Below are 13,070 nucleotides of genomic sequence, written 5' to 3'. Positions count from 1 at the left end.
ACATTTGCTATTTTTCTTGCACGTCGGGATGGTTTGCTCCTGCACCCTCAGTAAGTCTTCTTTAAATACAGCCAGCTCCTCTGCACTCCTCTCCACCACAGACTGGTCTCCCAGGGGATCCTGGCCATCAGTTTCCTGGAGGACTCAAAGTCTGCTTTTCCGAAGTCCAGGGTCCATACTCTACTGCTTTCCTTTTGTCAGGATCTTGAACTCGATTATCTTGTGGTCACTGCTGCCCAAATTGCCATCCACTTCTATATCCTGCACCAATTCTTTGTTTGTGAGTAGCATGTCTAGCAGCTCCTAGCTGGGTTTTGTAACACTTGCACCAAAAAGTTGTCCACAACACTCTCCAAAACCTTCCAGGATTTTCTGTGCACTGCTGTATTGCCCTCCCAGCAGATGTCAGGATGATTGATGTCCCCCATGAGAACCAGGGCCTGTGATCTGGAAATTTTAGCTAGTCGTCTGAAGAAAGCCTCATCTACCTCATCCTCCTGGTCTGGTGGTCTAGAGCAGTGGTCTCCAAACTTTTTTGATTGTGCACCCCTATCAGTAAAAAATTTTTGAGCACACACCCCCAATATAGATAAATTTATATAAATAGAAGGTTTAATATTGTCTTCCCGCACCCCAATGGATTGTCATATGCACCCCACTTTGGAGACCACTGGTCTAGAGCACCCACCCACCACAACATCACTCTTGTGGCTCTCCCCTCTAACCTGAACCCAGGCCTATGTCCAGTTTCATACTGGAGCTCTGAGCAATCATACTGATCCTTACATACAGCACAACTCTTCCTCCTCTTCTCCCCTGCCTGTCCTTCCTGAACAGTTTGTACCCATCCATGACAGTGCTCCAGTCATGCGAGTGCCCACCACGTCTCTGTTATTCCAACCATGTCATAGCTTTGTGACTGTACGAGGACCGGTTCTTCTTGCTCATTTCCCAGGCTTCATGTGTTTGTGTATCATAGAAATTTAGGGGTAGAAGGGACCTCAGGAGGTCATCTAGTCCAACCCCTGCTCAAAGCAGGACCATTCCCAACTAGATCATCCCAGCCAAAGCTTTGTCTAGCTGGGTCTTGAAAACCTCCAAGGATGGAGCTTCTGTCGCCTCTCTGGGTAACCTGTTGCAGTGCTTTACTACCCTCCTAGTGAAAGAGATTCTTCCTAATATCTAACCTAAACTTCCCTTGCTGCAATGTGAGCCCATTGCTCCTTGTTCTGTCATCCGCCACCACTGAGAACAGTCCAGCTCCATCTTCTTTCAAAGCACCTTCAGGTAGTTGAACAGCTGCTATTAAGTCCCCTCTGAGTCTCCTCTTCTCTAGACTAAATAACCCCTGTTACCTAAGTCTATCCTCAAACTGATGATAGACTTAAACTCAAACAGCCCCGTCACTATTTTTGTTGCCGTCCACTGCACTCTCTCCAATCTGGCCACATCCTTTCTGTACTGGGGGGCCCAAAACTGAACAAGTACCCCAAATGTGGCTTCACCAGTGCTGAATAGAGGGGAATAATCACTTCCCTTCACCTACTGGCAACACACCTACCCAATGCAGCCCAGTATGCTGTTAGCTTTGAAGGGCAACATGGGCACACTGCTGGCTTTTAAATACTCATATTCAGCTTATTATCCACTGTAACCCCCAGGTCCTTTTCTGCACAGCTGCTGCCCAGCCAGTCAGACCCCAGCCTGTACACACGGTGCATGGGATTGTTCTGTCCTAAGTGCAGGACTTTGCACTTGTCCCTGTTGAACTTCATGTGATTTCTTTTGGCCCAGTCCTCCAATTTGTCTAGGTCACTGAATCCTAAGGCACCAGAGGTAACCAGCTGATTTCCCTAATTTCTCAGGAAGAATAAAGAAGCCTCTCCTGTTGCCCCTTCCTCCTTGTGCTTCCTCCAGGTCTCCCCCTTACCTCAGGGCTTTGTTCCCTATCCTTCTATGAACTTGGTTTAAAGCCTTCCTCGTTAGGTTAGCGAGCCTGTTTGCAGACATGGTCTTCCCTCTCTTCATCAGGTGGATCCTGTCTCTTCCCAGCAGTCCTTCTTGGAACAACATCCCATGGTCAAAGAAGCTAAATTCCTGCTGGTGACACCACTTGCACAACCATGCACTGATTTGCAGGATGCATCTGCTCCTGCCAGGACCCTTCCCCATGGCTGGAAGGATCAAGGGATACACCGCCTTGTGCCCCTATCCTTTTCACCCTTGCACCCAGAGCCCTGTAGCCACTCTTGATCTGCTCAGGGTCACCCCGGCAGTATCATTGTTGTCCACATGGATGAGCAGCATGGGGTAGTAGTCAGAGGATCGTATGAGTCTCAGTAATCCTATGACATCTCAATCTGGGCTCCAGGCAAGCAGCAGACCTCCTGGGGTAACAGGTCAGGCTGGCAGATGAATACCTCCGTCCCTTGCAGAAGGGAGTCTCCAACCACCATGCATCCATTCATTTGTTCATTCAGTCATTCAAACAAAACCTGTGTTCTTCATACTCGCATATATATTCCCAAGGTTTCAACCTGTGCCAAATGTACCATATAAAGTATAAGATGTTGAAGAGAAAGAAAACATTTTCCTTATTTGCAAACGAAGGCCCTGATCCTGTAGTAACATGCCCTCATAAAGCTCTTGGCAGTTTCAGGGCCCATATCCCATGCTATTTTTCTCTAAGAACTGGTAGATTCATTGCTTCCCGTTGCTGTTGTCTGCTGTCAAAACTGATGCTGTTCAGATTGTAATAGTTATCCACATATTTATGCTGAGACTTTACTGTAAGTGTGGGTGACAGTGTTAGTGCTGAGTCCCATGGGGTTTTTTTTAGCAAATATATGGAAGACTTAAAAATATGGGCAGGGCCTGGAAACAACCATTTTTCTAGAGTTCATGTACAGCAAACAAAAAACAAGGTCGCTAACAAAAGCACCTCTTAGTAAGGAGCAAAAAAAAATGCAGTAAATAAAGCCAGTCCATGAGTATCAGGTGATTATATTTTCAACTATTATTATTCAGCTACTATCGAATCATTTATTTAACAAATATGTTTCAGTGTTAGACCAGCTCTTAACTGGTCCCATTCTATTTTGTGAATTTATCATGGGATGAATGTTTGTGACATCAAGTTGATTCAATAAATTTTTTTTGCAACTGTCTAGTTGGTCTAATAAAAGATATTGCCTCTACCACACTGACTGCTTTTGCTTGTAGACCAACGTGGCTACAGCCTTTATCCCCGTTCAGTAAAGATATTTTTCTGCTATTCAGACAGATCTGTAATTCATTTAAAAACAAGTTCTGTTTTTAATGAATTACATAGGAGGTTGAGTGTTGTGCACACAATATTTGAAATGTAACTTTAATCAGCACACAAAGATTTAATTTAAACTGCAGGATAATAGCTTGGGGAAGTGTTGCTGGGGAGGAGTGCTCATGGGTGTTTGTGAAGTTAATAAAATTCTCAGAACAAATAGGACAATTGTCTGTACGGGAGTACCACCCAGTCATGTCAGTGGGAGATCTGTGGATGTAATTGCATTCTAATCATTATTGGATACTTTGTCTCTTTTACACCTATTACTTTTCCTGGTTTCTCAGACTCTTGACTGGGACTTGGGAGACCTGGATTTTATCCTTGGTTCTGCTTAGGCTGCTTGGTGACACCAGGCAAATTCCTGTTCTTTATCCTGATCTTTATAATTTACAGAAACTGTAATGTTGACTACTTTTGCAAAGAGCTCTGAGATCTCTTGAGAAAAAGACTTAACACAAAAATCAGGGATTGTTGTATCCAACTGAGTCGCATGATATGGACAAGTACCAGTTGTTAGAAAGACCTTGGCATACAAGATCAGCATTCAGAAATGTTAGTTTGATATTATTGCTACATAATCCCATTTAATATTGTTGAAATGGGAGATGGGGAAACTTGCAGTTTTAAGAGTCTTGGAAATGACCTTGTGTGTGACAGCACAGGCTTCTGTTTATGGAAAATATAGCCATGTCCCCAAAACAGCATTGCACAAGCATCTGATCTCAGATCTTCTGCAGTAAAGAACAAGATTGTCTTATTACTTGTCTAGGGGTATATTTAGTTAGTCAAATGATCCTTGTCACGTTGAGTGTAAACTGGAAAGAAAAACCTTTAGATTTAACAATAGTGTTCACTGGATGCAACTTACATTCTCAATTTCTGGTTTTTTGTTTAATCCAGGGATGACAGAGATGCAGCCTGCAGTGCTACCAGTGGGTCTCGGACCCAAACTGGCCCTACTCGCTGCCTGCAGGGCCAGAGCCTAGACCACGCTGCGTGCAGCACACAGGGCTGGTCCAGGGTGCCCACGGCATGTGTCACCCACACTAGACTGGCCCCATGTGCTGAATCCAGCGCATAGAGCCACTCTGGACCCGATCCTGGCCATGTCACATCTCTGTGCCACTCACTTGGTCCTCGGGGTCTGATGATCCTGACAGTCCTGGACTTGCCAGCAGCCTATGTACAAATGCAGTTTGCTGTGTGCTTTTGGACTCTGTTTTAAGGGCAAAATTATCTCGGCTTCTCTAATACAATTTAGAGTCTTCCTGATGCCAGAACCCATTGGAGAACTAGAAATAATTATCCCTGTGATTACCCTGTAGTGTGCACAACGGTAATCGTTATTATTTCAGCAGTGTTGACTTGCCATATGCTGAAATCAATGATAGTTTGTTTGAAGTCGTAAAATGTTTGTTCGTGGACAATCTAAAGGCAGAAGGCATTAATGCCCTTCTTTCACTATTGTGAATCGGACAATACAGACTAAATGTAAACTGTTACTTGAAGTTTGTAGAAGTAAGCTCAATTTTTTTTTCTCATAAAGCATAGTTGCAACTGAAAAGAAACCTGTATAGCTGTAATGCGCATACATAATGGCATGTGCGCTGTCAAGGTGAGTGGGAACAAATACAACCTTTTCAAGATTATTAACAAATTCACTGAGCATTGATATTGGTCCCAGTGTGAATGCTTGATCATGTTAACCAATTTCCATTTATGAAAGAACTTTACTTATCCTCATTCCTAATTTCCTTCAGAAACGTATCTTTCAAGCACTTATCCTTCCAGAGTGCTTTAAATTGTATTTGCTAGTCCTCCTTTGTCCACTGCTTTGTTTTTCATTTACAGCAGCTGTTTTGCATACTTGCTATTTATCCTTGCAGCCATGGCCAATGTTCAATATAAAATCAAGTATGGGAAATTGTGCCTTTGCATATTTAGTTTTCAGAGATTTCAGTGATGACCAAATACCAGTAAAGAAGTATTTGGGCTCTCTGAATTTTCAGTAGGTCTTGACACCTCAGAGAACTGATGGTGCTTTCCATAGCACATTAAGTGAAGTAAGGCCAACCAGATGGGATCACAGAGTTTCGACTACTTTAAACCAGTGGTACGTGACCTTTTCAGCCCACAGGCCAAATGAGCAATGCCAGATCCATCTGCTAGCCAGATCTAGTCCATGGACCAAATCCAGTGCATAGTGCCACTGCATGGGGCTTGGAAATTTGGCAACAAGGGAGGAGCGTTAGTGTTAATTGCCACTGCTCCCCAACCACCAAATTTCTGGACCCGTTGGTAGAACCGTTGGGCAGTCTACATCGGGCCTGTGGGCGGGGGGGTTGAGCCCCCCTGATGTAGACGGTGTGTAATGAAAGCCCGCAAAGGTGCTATACATGCTGCATAGTTCAAGAGCTTAAGTAACTCCTTTATCAGCTTTCTGGCATCCAATAAGAACATGGCTTTTTCCGCACCAACTGTTTTTACTTGTGCTTCTGGTGTTGGGCTACTTATGGGTAGGAAGGGAGGTTGAGACTTTGCTTTCTGGGAGAATATACTTCATTCTCCACAGACTTCCGAAATGCTGCCGAGGTAGGAAAAAAAAAGACTTGGATGTTTCTAGGATATATGGACTGGTTCTTACTGCGGGTTGTTTTTTTTAGTAGTTGTTTTCTGAACTGCCTTTTTTTTTGTTCTTTTTTTCCTCTGAACATCTAGTCTTGACCAATTAGGCTCAGGGAATTCAAACTGCTTTTATAATAGGCCTGGTATTTGCCCACTAATGGACATCAACCAAGTAAAAGAGAATCTGAATTCCCGTGAAAATATTCACCAGTTTGTTCTTGCTAAACAACAAAGAGCAGTCCACACTAATGATGTCGCAAACCAAAGTTTAATTGCTGAGCTCCAACGTTTTCAATCGTGTTCTTACAAACAATACTTGTCTTTGATCACAATGTGAAAGAATGGCCTGCGGGAAGGATCACCAATTCCCACCATCTGAGGTCTTGTATGTTACAAATACAAAATACACTGGCTCATTATTCTCTACTAAGTTTGTGGAAATAACTGTTTTTCCCAAATACAGTTAGGCTGCATTCCTATGCTAACTCCATCCAAGGGACAATTTAAATATGAGGGTTATTATGCTTTAATGTCAGAGTATTTCTAACTGACCTAAATCTGTTGTTTTAATTTCTTTATCACTTTTTAGGTGCACATATCCCTTTTTCTCACTTTATGGTGAAGGGGGGGGTGGGAGGGGAATGCTTGACACACATTACTGTGGAAGTAAAACTTCCCCAACTGCACCAAGTCCTGGGACCTCTTGGTCAACCTCCTCCTGGCTTTGGCCAAGCTGGCCATCCATAAAATGAGGAAGGCGGCTCTGGCTGGGAGGAATCTGGGTGAGTGCAGGGCTGCTTTCCTGGCACTTCTCCGCCCATGTCTCTGGACAGAGTTTCACTGGATGCCATTCACAGGGCAGTAGGCACTGGCTGGTGTACTCTGTTCGATATCCACTTCTGATGCCCTAGTTGTTAACCTATGACCTCCCTCCTATTCCTGTTTTCTTTTTTGTTCTCCCAAGCAATTAGTTGGTATGGCCACCCTTCTTAAGTGGGGCTTATAGATTTTGTGATGGGCTGAAGCCCATGATATCAGGGCACATCAGATAGCATTCCCTCTCTGCCACTGTGTGACACAGGCCTAAGACTACAGTATAACCAGGTTGTTGTTTGGGGTTTTTTTTCACTGTTCTTTTCTCACTTGAAGCCTCCAGCATTTAGGCTAGATATAGACATTCAAAAGGCCCAAGGCTGAATGAATTCAGTCTTTGCAGGTTAGTCTAAACTGCACAGATTAAATTGAAACAGAAGTGAACAGACATTTACCTTTGATTCAGGAATTGCAGCCACATGCCTGCATGGCTCAGGCCAGAAGCCAGGGGTGCTGGAGCTTGGCTCTCTGACTGTGTCTTCACTACCTCTTCCTGCTACCCCTGAGGTCTCTGGGATTTGCAGTCCAGAATTACAACAGCAGGACTTTGCAGGGTTGCTCATTGCTTCTTCTTCCTGCTTTCAGGTACCTCTGGGATTTGTAGTCTACAGTTGCAGCCAGCAGTAAATGGAAAGGAGTGTTTAACTCCCCCTCCCTGGCCCCAGCTGGGGTTTGCCAGGGGGAAGGGGGAAGAGTATCCTCCCCTTCCCCCCCACCCCCACAGTAGAGTGGGCTGCATCCTCAGCTGGGCTTGCCTCCCCCACCCCTCCCTGTCAGCCAGCCCTCACTGCTCCAGCTAGGAGCAGAGGGGCAGAACTAGCCCTGCTCTCTGGAGCAGACAGCACAGCCCAGCCCAGCCTGGGGCTGCAAAGCATGCTGGGATGCTGGGAGACTCGGATTTAACTTGAACTAGGAAGGGGTCTGGGACAGAAATTGCATAAACCAGTTTGACCCAAATCAGCTAAGTCTGATATACTACATTCAACCAGGTTTATCTTAAACCAGTTTCAGAGGTTTTAAAACTGGTTTATGTGCACTGAGCTTCTGTTCTCTTCCAGGTTTAAACCAGCTTATGATCACTTAAACCCATTTATGTGTAACTTCTCTCCCTAGCATTAAGGTCTAAGAAGGCTGTAACCCTGACTCCCATGCTATTAGCTACTTATCCCCACTGCTTCCTCCAAGAATTTGTCCAGTCCCTTTTTTAATCTAGCCAAACTATCAACTTCCACAAAAGTGGTTACAATGAATTCTACACTTTAACAACATGCTGAGAGAGAGAATTTCCTTTTGTTAGTTTTAAGCATACAACCGACTAGTTTGATTTTGTGGCCCCCTTGCTCACCAGCTCTCGTCTTGAGAGAGTAAATAATAAACCCTTCTTTACTTTATTTTTGCCATTTAGTATTTTGTAAACCCTTCTCCTGCCCTCCCTCAAGTGTCTCTTTTCTAAACTGAACAGACCTAGTTCTTTAGTGTTTCCTCATGTTGAAGCCCCTCCATACCACTGATAGTCCTCACTGTACCTTCCCTAATTCTTCTATGTCCTTTTTGAGTTGAGGGAACCAGGGCTGGGCACTGTATTCAACACAGGGTCACCCTATGGATTTATGAAGGGGCATGATGATGCTTTCCATGTTGTTCACAATTCCCTTCGTAATCCTCAGCATTTCGTATGTCTCTTTGATGGCTGCTGAGCACCGAGCTGATGTTTTTATCAAACTGTCCACAGTGACTCCCAGATCTCTTCCCTGTGTGGTAACTGCTAATGTAAATCCCATCATACTGTAGACATAGTTTGGGTTGTTTTTTGCCTAGGTGTATCATCTCACACTTAGCTACACTGAATTGCCACCTGCCATGTAGTTGCCCATTTGCTCAATCATGCCAGGTCCTTCTGTAGTTCCTTACCCTCTGCCTTGGTCTTCACCACTTTGTGTAATTTTGTCATTGGCAAATTCAGCCATCTTGCTACTCACCCCCTTTTCTAGATCATTTATAAATATGTTAAACAGCACTATTCCCAACGCACATCCCTGGGGGGCCCTGTGGTTTGTCTTTCCATCCTGAAAACTTACCATTAATACTTGGTCTTTGCTTTCTGTTGATCTCATCGGGTCGAGTGTTTGCTTGCATATGGGTTTTTGTACAAATTTTTGTTTCATTGGAGTATGTGAATGTACAGTTGTTTACAAGGGTAGACAGACTGCTCTAGGGCTTAAACATCTGTGTTGAGGACCGCACGGACAAACATTGCTTTTATAGGACATGCAAGTCTTTGGCAACTAGAGAAACTCACGAGTTGTATCTGTAATGTTGCTTTTATTGAAGTGGCAAAGTGCTGCTAGGTGTGTGTGGTTACTGGACACCAGTTGGTAGTGTTTTTCTTCCCACCTTTGTATCATTGGGAAAAGCAGGGTTTGAATTATGGAGCACTGGGGGGGGGGGATTACTGAGTCCCCCCCTTTCCCTTCCCCCCCCCCCATAAGAGAGAAGATTTGAAAATCTCTAAGATTTGAAAATCATAATCTGGAGAGGTCTCCGATTTTGTATTAGGGTATCATGATTAGCAGCCCTCTTTTTAAATTTTTTGCAGACCTCTCACCCCCACCCCCCCAAGAGTCCAAGTGTAATTCAAACTCTAGGGAAAAATGACATGTATTATAATGTTACAGGTTGCTGGCTAGCCTCTTTTAAAAAAATACAGTTATTTTTACAAAACGCAACCCTTAGAATAATTTAAATCCTTTTTTGCTGTGGCTGAGATTTTAAATAAGGGTTCTCACAAAATTCAGTAGTAGAAATCATAGAGTTTAATATCTCTTGAAGTGCATCTGTTCACTTCTTCTGTGTTTCATCTTGGTTGCCAAGTTCCTTATGAGGGGAGTGTTCAAGTAAAATGAACATGAATAGCTTCAGTTGTTTGTCAGTACTTTGTGAAGCTGTTTTTTAATAACATTCCCGTTCCTTGGGACCCCTTCAAATTCAGCTACTTATTTGCTCAGAACCATTAGCAACCACGTGTCTAAAGAGAAGTTAGTATAAAAATATAAATATATTGCTGTCCTGTTAAGCTAGCTCATATGAATGACATCCTAAGACCCATTATTAAGTCTGATGCAGGTTTTTACTAAATAATGAGGATTAAATAAATTACATTCTGGGTATGTACCTGGTATAATATTCAGCATTTGTGCATTCTACTGCTTTTTATTGGAAGTTTGCTTTCATTTGGCACCTTGGAGGGTTAGTTCCCTAAATATCCTACGTGTATTATGAATTACAAGAATGATCAAATTGAAATCTCTCTTTCTTTCTACAGAGTTTAAGAAAATGTCATCAACTATACCATTAAACATTAATATAAAGGAACCCCGTTGGGATCAAAGCACTTTTGTTGGAAGAGCCAGTCATTTTTTTACTGTAACAGACCCCAGGAATATTTTATTATCTAACACACAACTAGAAAATGCAAGAAAAATTATACATGATTACAGGTATGATGGTTGGATATTTTTGGCTGTTATAGTATCAACAGCAATTTGTCTTTGTGTCATAAGTTGTCATATTGTTATTTGCTCAGTCTGAGTCATATGTAGGGGATTATATCTCTACAATGATTTTTTGTTAGGTATGTTCTACGCAACAGTGCTTTTTCTAGGTATGTTACTTATAATGCTAAGCTATGCATGATGTTTAAAACAGTAGTCTCCACAGTTAAGAATTAGCAAATCATATGGTTTGAAAACTTCTACCAAGCACTCTGATCTATGGGTGTGCTGTCTAATTCTAAAATATTAATTGGCATTGGAGCTGTTATGAAAACTGCTTTTATAGTGCCTTGTTTCTGTACTGTTTTTGCTGAAAAGCTTCTCGGGAAGGTAAATTTTCAGTATCATTATGGTCTGCATAATTGTTAGTGACTTCAGCAGAAGTCATACTGTAAAATCTCTACATTCCTTCCAGCTGGTAGAAGTATCTTTTTTTAGCAGCAGTAGTTCAGCAACATAATGATTTTATTGGAGTGGTGATACTCTATATTCACCAATGTATTTAAAAACTAAATCTGTTAAATGTACTCGTCATTTGGGTGTCCCGGCATACAATACAATAGAAGCCTAAAATACAGCATGTAATTTTATTCTAGTTGAATGACCAGAGCATCTCTTGGTGTTGTACTTGTTAATTCATACTTGGAAGGCTTGTATAACACTTATTTTAATTTGTCCCAAGACAAGGTGTGGTATCCCCTGGATTGACCGAAGATGAGCTTTGGAGGGCAAAGTATGTCTATGATTCAGCTTTTCATCCAGACACTGGTGAAAAGATGATCTTGATTGGCCGAATGTCAGCTCAGGTACCAATGAACATGACTATCACAGGGTGCATGATGACCTTTTATAGGTAAGTAGTGATGATACAAACACTTTTTCAGTGAATGAAGTGGGTAGTATTTAATGTGGTTAGATCAGCAGAACATTAAAAGATGTTTTATAAATCCTTTCTAAATTTAACATTTTACCTCCTTTCTTTTTTCTCTCCCTACATTCTGTCCTTCCTCCATTAATTAGTGGTTTCCTCTAGAAGTAGTTGTAAGATGAGCTTTTAGCTCCTTCTGCTCATTCACCACTTTTCCTTTTAAACTGAGGAAGTTGACTGTTCCAAAAGCCCATCCTTATAGGAAAATTACTTGGAGAACAAAGAGGAGGGGATTCTAACTTTAGAGATCTGACCCATTAGGATTCTGTCTGCAAAGTAAGTATGAAACATCTTTCCCAATTTATCAACCATCAAATTCCTGCCGGTCTTTCTCTGTATACTTCCTTTTTTCTTCAAAACCACTTCAGCTACCTATTGCAAATTGGACAGAGCCTACTTTCAGAGGCCAGTTTCAGTAACTTGTATTAGCACTCTTTGCGTTGGAATCATGTTGGGGGAAACTACTTTTCTAGCAAGAACGAGTGGAGGTTTGTATAAGCCTTGTGTTTGATGCCGGGATTTTTAAGCTATCTTCACGGACTCCTTGTCCCTCAAGGAGAGGTGCATTTTGTAAGATAGCTAATCTTGTGTTAAAAGATCTTGGGTACCAGGCGCCACTAGAAATCAATGTTACAGCATGTTTTCTGAAACATTTGTCTCATGACAGGTTCATATGATGATTCAGTTTATCAAAAATCAAAGCAGTACATTATGCAAAGTTATTCTTCAGTAACACACACAATATTAACAGCCTGTGGCAAAATATCAAGAAGCAGAGGTTTCATGCAAAGAGCACAGAAAAATTTCCAGAGTATGTGGTGGATAGTTCAGAAAGTAGTGTGCCTCCTACTCAGGAGTATTTGTGTCAAAAAAACAAATGTAACTTCTTACATTTCTTAATCCTTCATGCTTTTATCATGAAGACAGCTTTATTCCTTTTCCTAATGACCATTGTTCTTCATGTCCTTAAGTTAGTTTGTCAGACCCAAAACTATTATAGACATTCCCTAATCTAGAAAACATAGTTGTTTTGGGGCCAGATCTTTGGCAATACAAAGAAGTCACCTAGTTGTTTTAAACAACTGGAGATTCCTCTAGAATAAAGGGAAATCCTGGGTGATACAACACTGGCATAGCCTCTTCTATGCTACCTATCCTTGCTCCCAGCATAGGAAGCAGTGGAAAGGGGCAAATCAAGGGCAAGAAAGGGCATATAGTGAATACCCTGTACTCTCGGGGCTCTGGGTCATTGAAATGGCCTAGTTTATCTTGTTGCAACCACTATAGTATCCAAGAAGCCAAAGTTAGGGTGACTTACCTTGGTCTAAGGGCTGGATCAATCCCTGGCCATGCCTTCAAAATCAAACAAAACAAAGGTGACACAATCCTACATTCATCCTTCCCTTACTTGCTTATAGTGCCAAATTCCCCTATTATCTGGACTTTTGTCCACTGCAAACTTTGTATTTTGATTGGAAAGGAAACAGTGGGACATTTAAGTTCAGGACTTCACCTTCTAAAGTGCCATCTAGGTATTGTTTAGCTTGTGTTCCTCCTCTGCTGATGCACTGGCCTGAGGTGGCTGTTTGGCTTTGTTATCTTTAAATTCTGACAAAAGGTTGCTTTTTACTGAATGTCAGAGAATATTTGCATTCAACAGAGAACAAATGCCAAACAGGATAAGATAGGTGGGTGAGGGGGAGGAGTAGGGAAAAGGAAATCCATGCACACAATTAAGAGGAGCGAAGGCGTGGGAGAAGCTGGTGTG

The 13,070-nt window shown here is 42.2% G+C and overlaps 1 protein-coding gene across 5 annotated transcripts in view; it reads left to right on the top strand.

Moving 5' to 3' along the window:
• Positions 1–13,070, top strand: part of SFXN1 (sideroflexin 1) — a 40,246-nt gene that overhangs the window by 8,595 nt on the left and 18,581 nt on the right. For all 5 annotated transcript variants that reach the window (XR_016444421.1, XR_016444419.1, XR_016444418.1 and 2 more), the window contains exons 2-3: positions 10,146–10,320; positions 11,057–11,227. Coding sequence is in view for 1 of the 5 variants with exons in the window: in XM_090064472.1 (XP_089920598.1) it covers positions 10,146–10,320; positions 11,057–11,227 (346 nt within the window). In the remaining 4 variants the exon portion in view is untranslated. The remainder of the gene's footprint in view (positions 1–10,145; positions 10,321–11,056; positions 11,228–13,070) is intronic.

Source organism: Crocodylus siamensis, chromosome 10 (genome assembly GCF_052110815.1).
Source record: "Crocodylus siamensis isolate JL-2025a chromosome 10, ASM5211081v1, whole genome shotgun sequence".
Taxonomy (NCBI): domain Eukaryota; kingdom Metazoa; phylum Chordata; order Crocodylia; family Crocodylidae; genus Crocodylus; species Crocodylus siamensis.
This window is presented reverse-complemented; position numbering and strand designations above follow the sequence as displayed.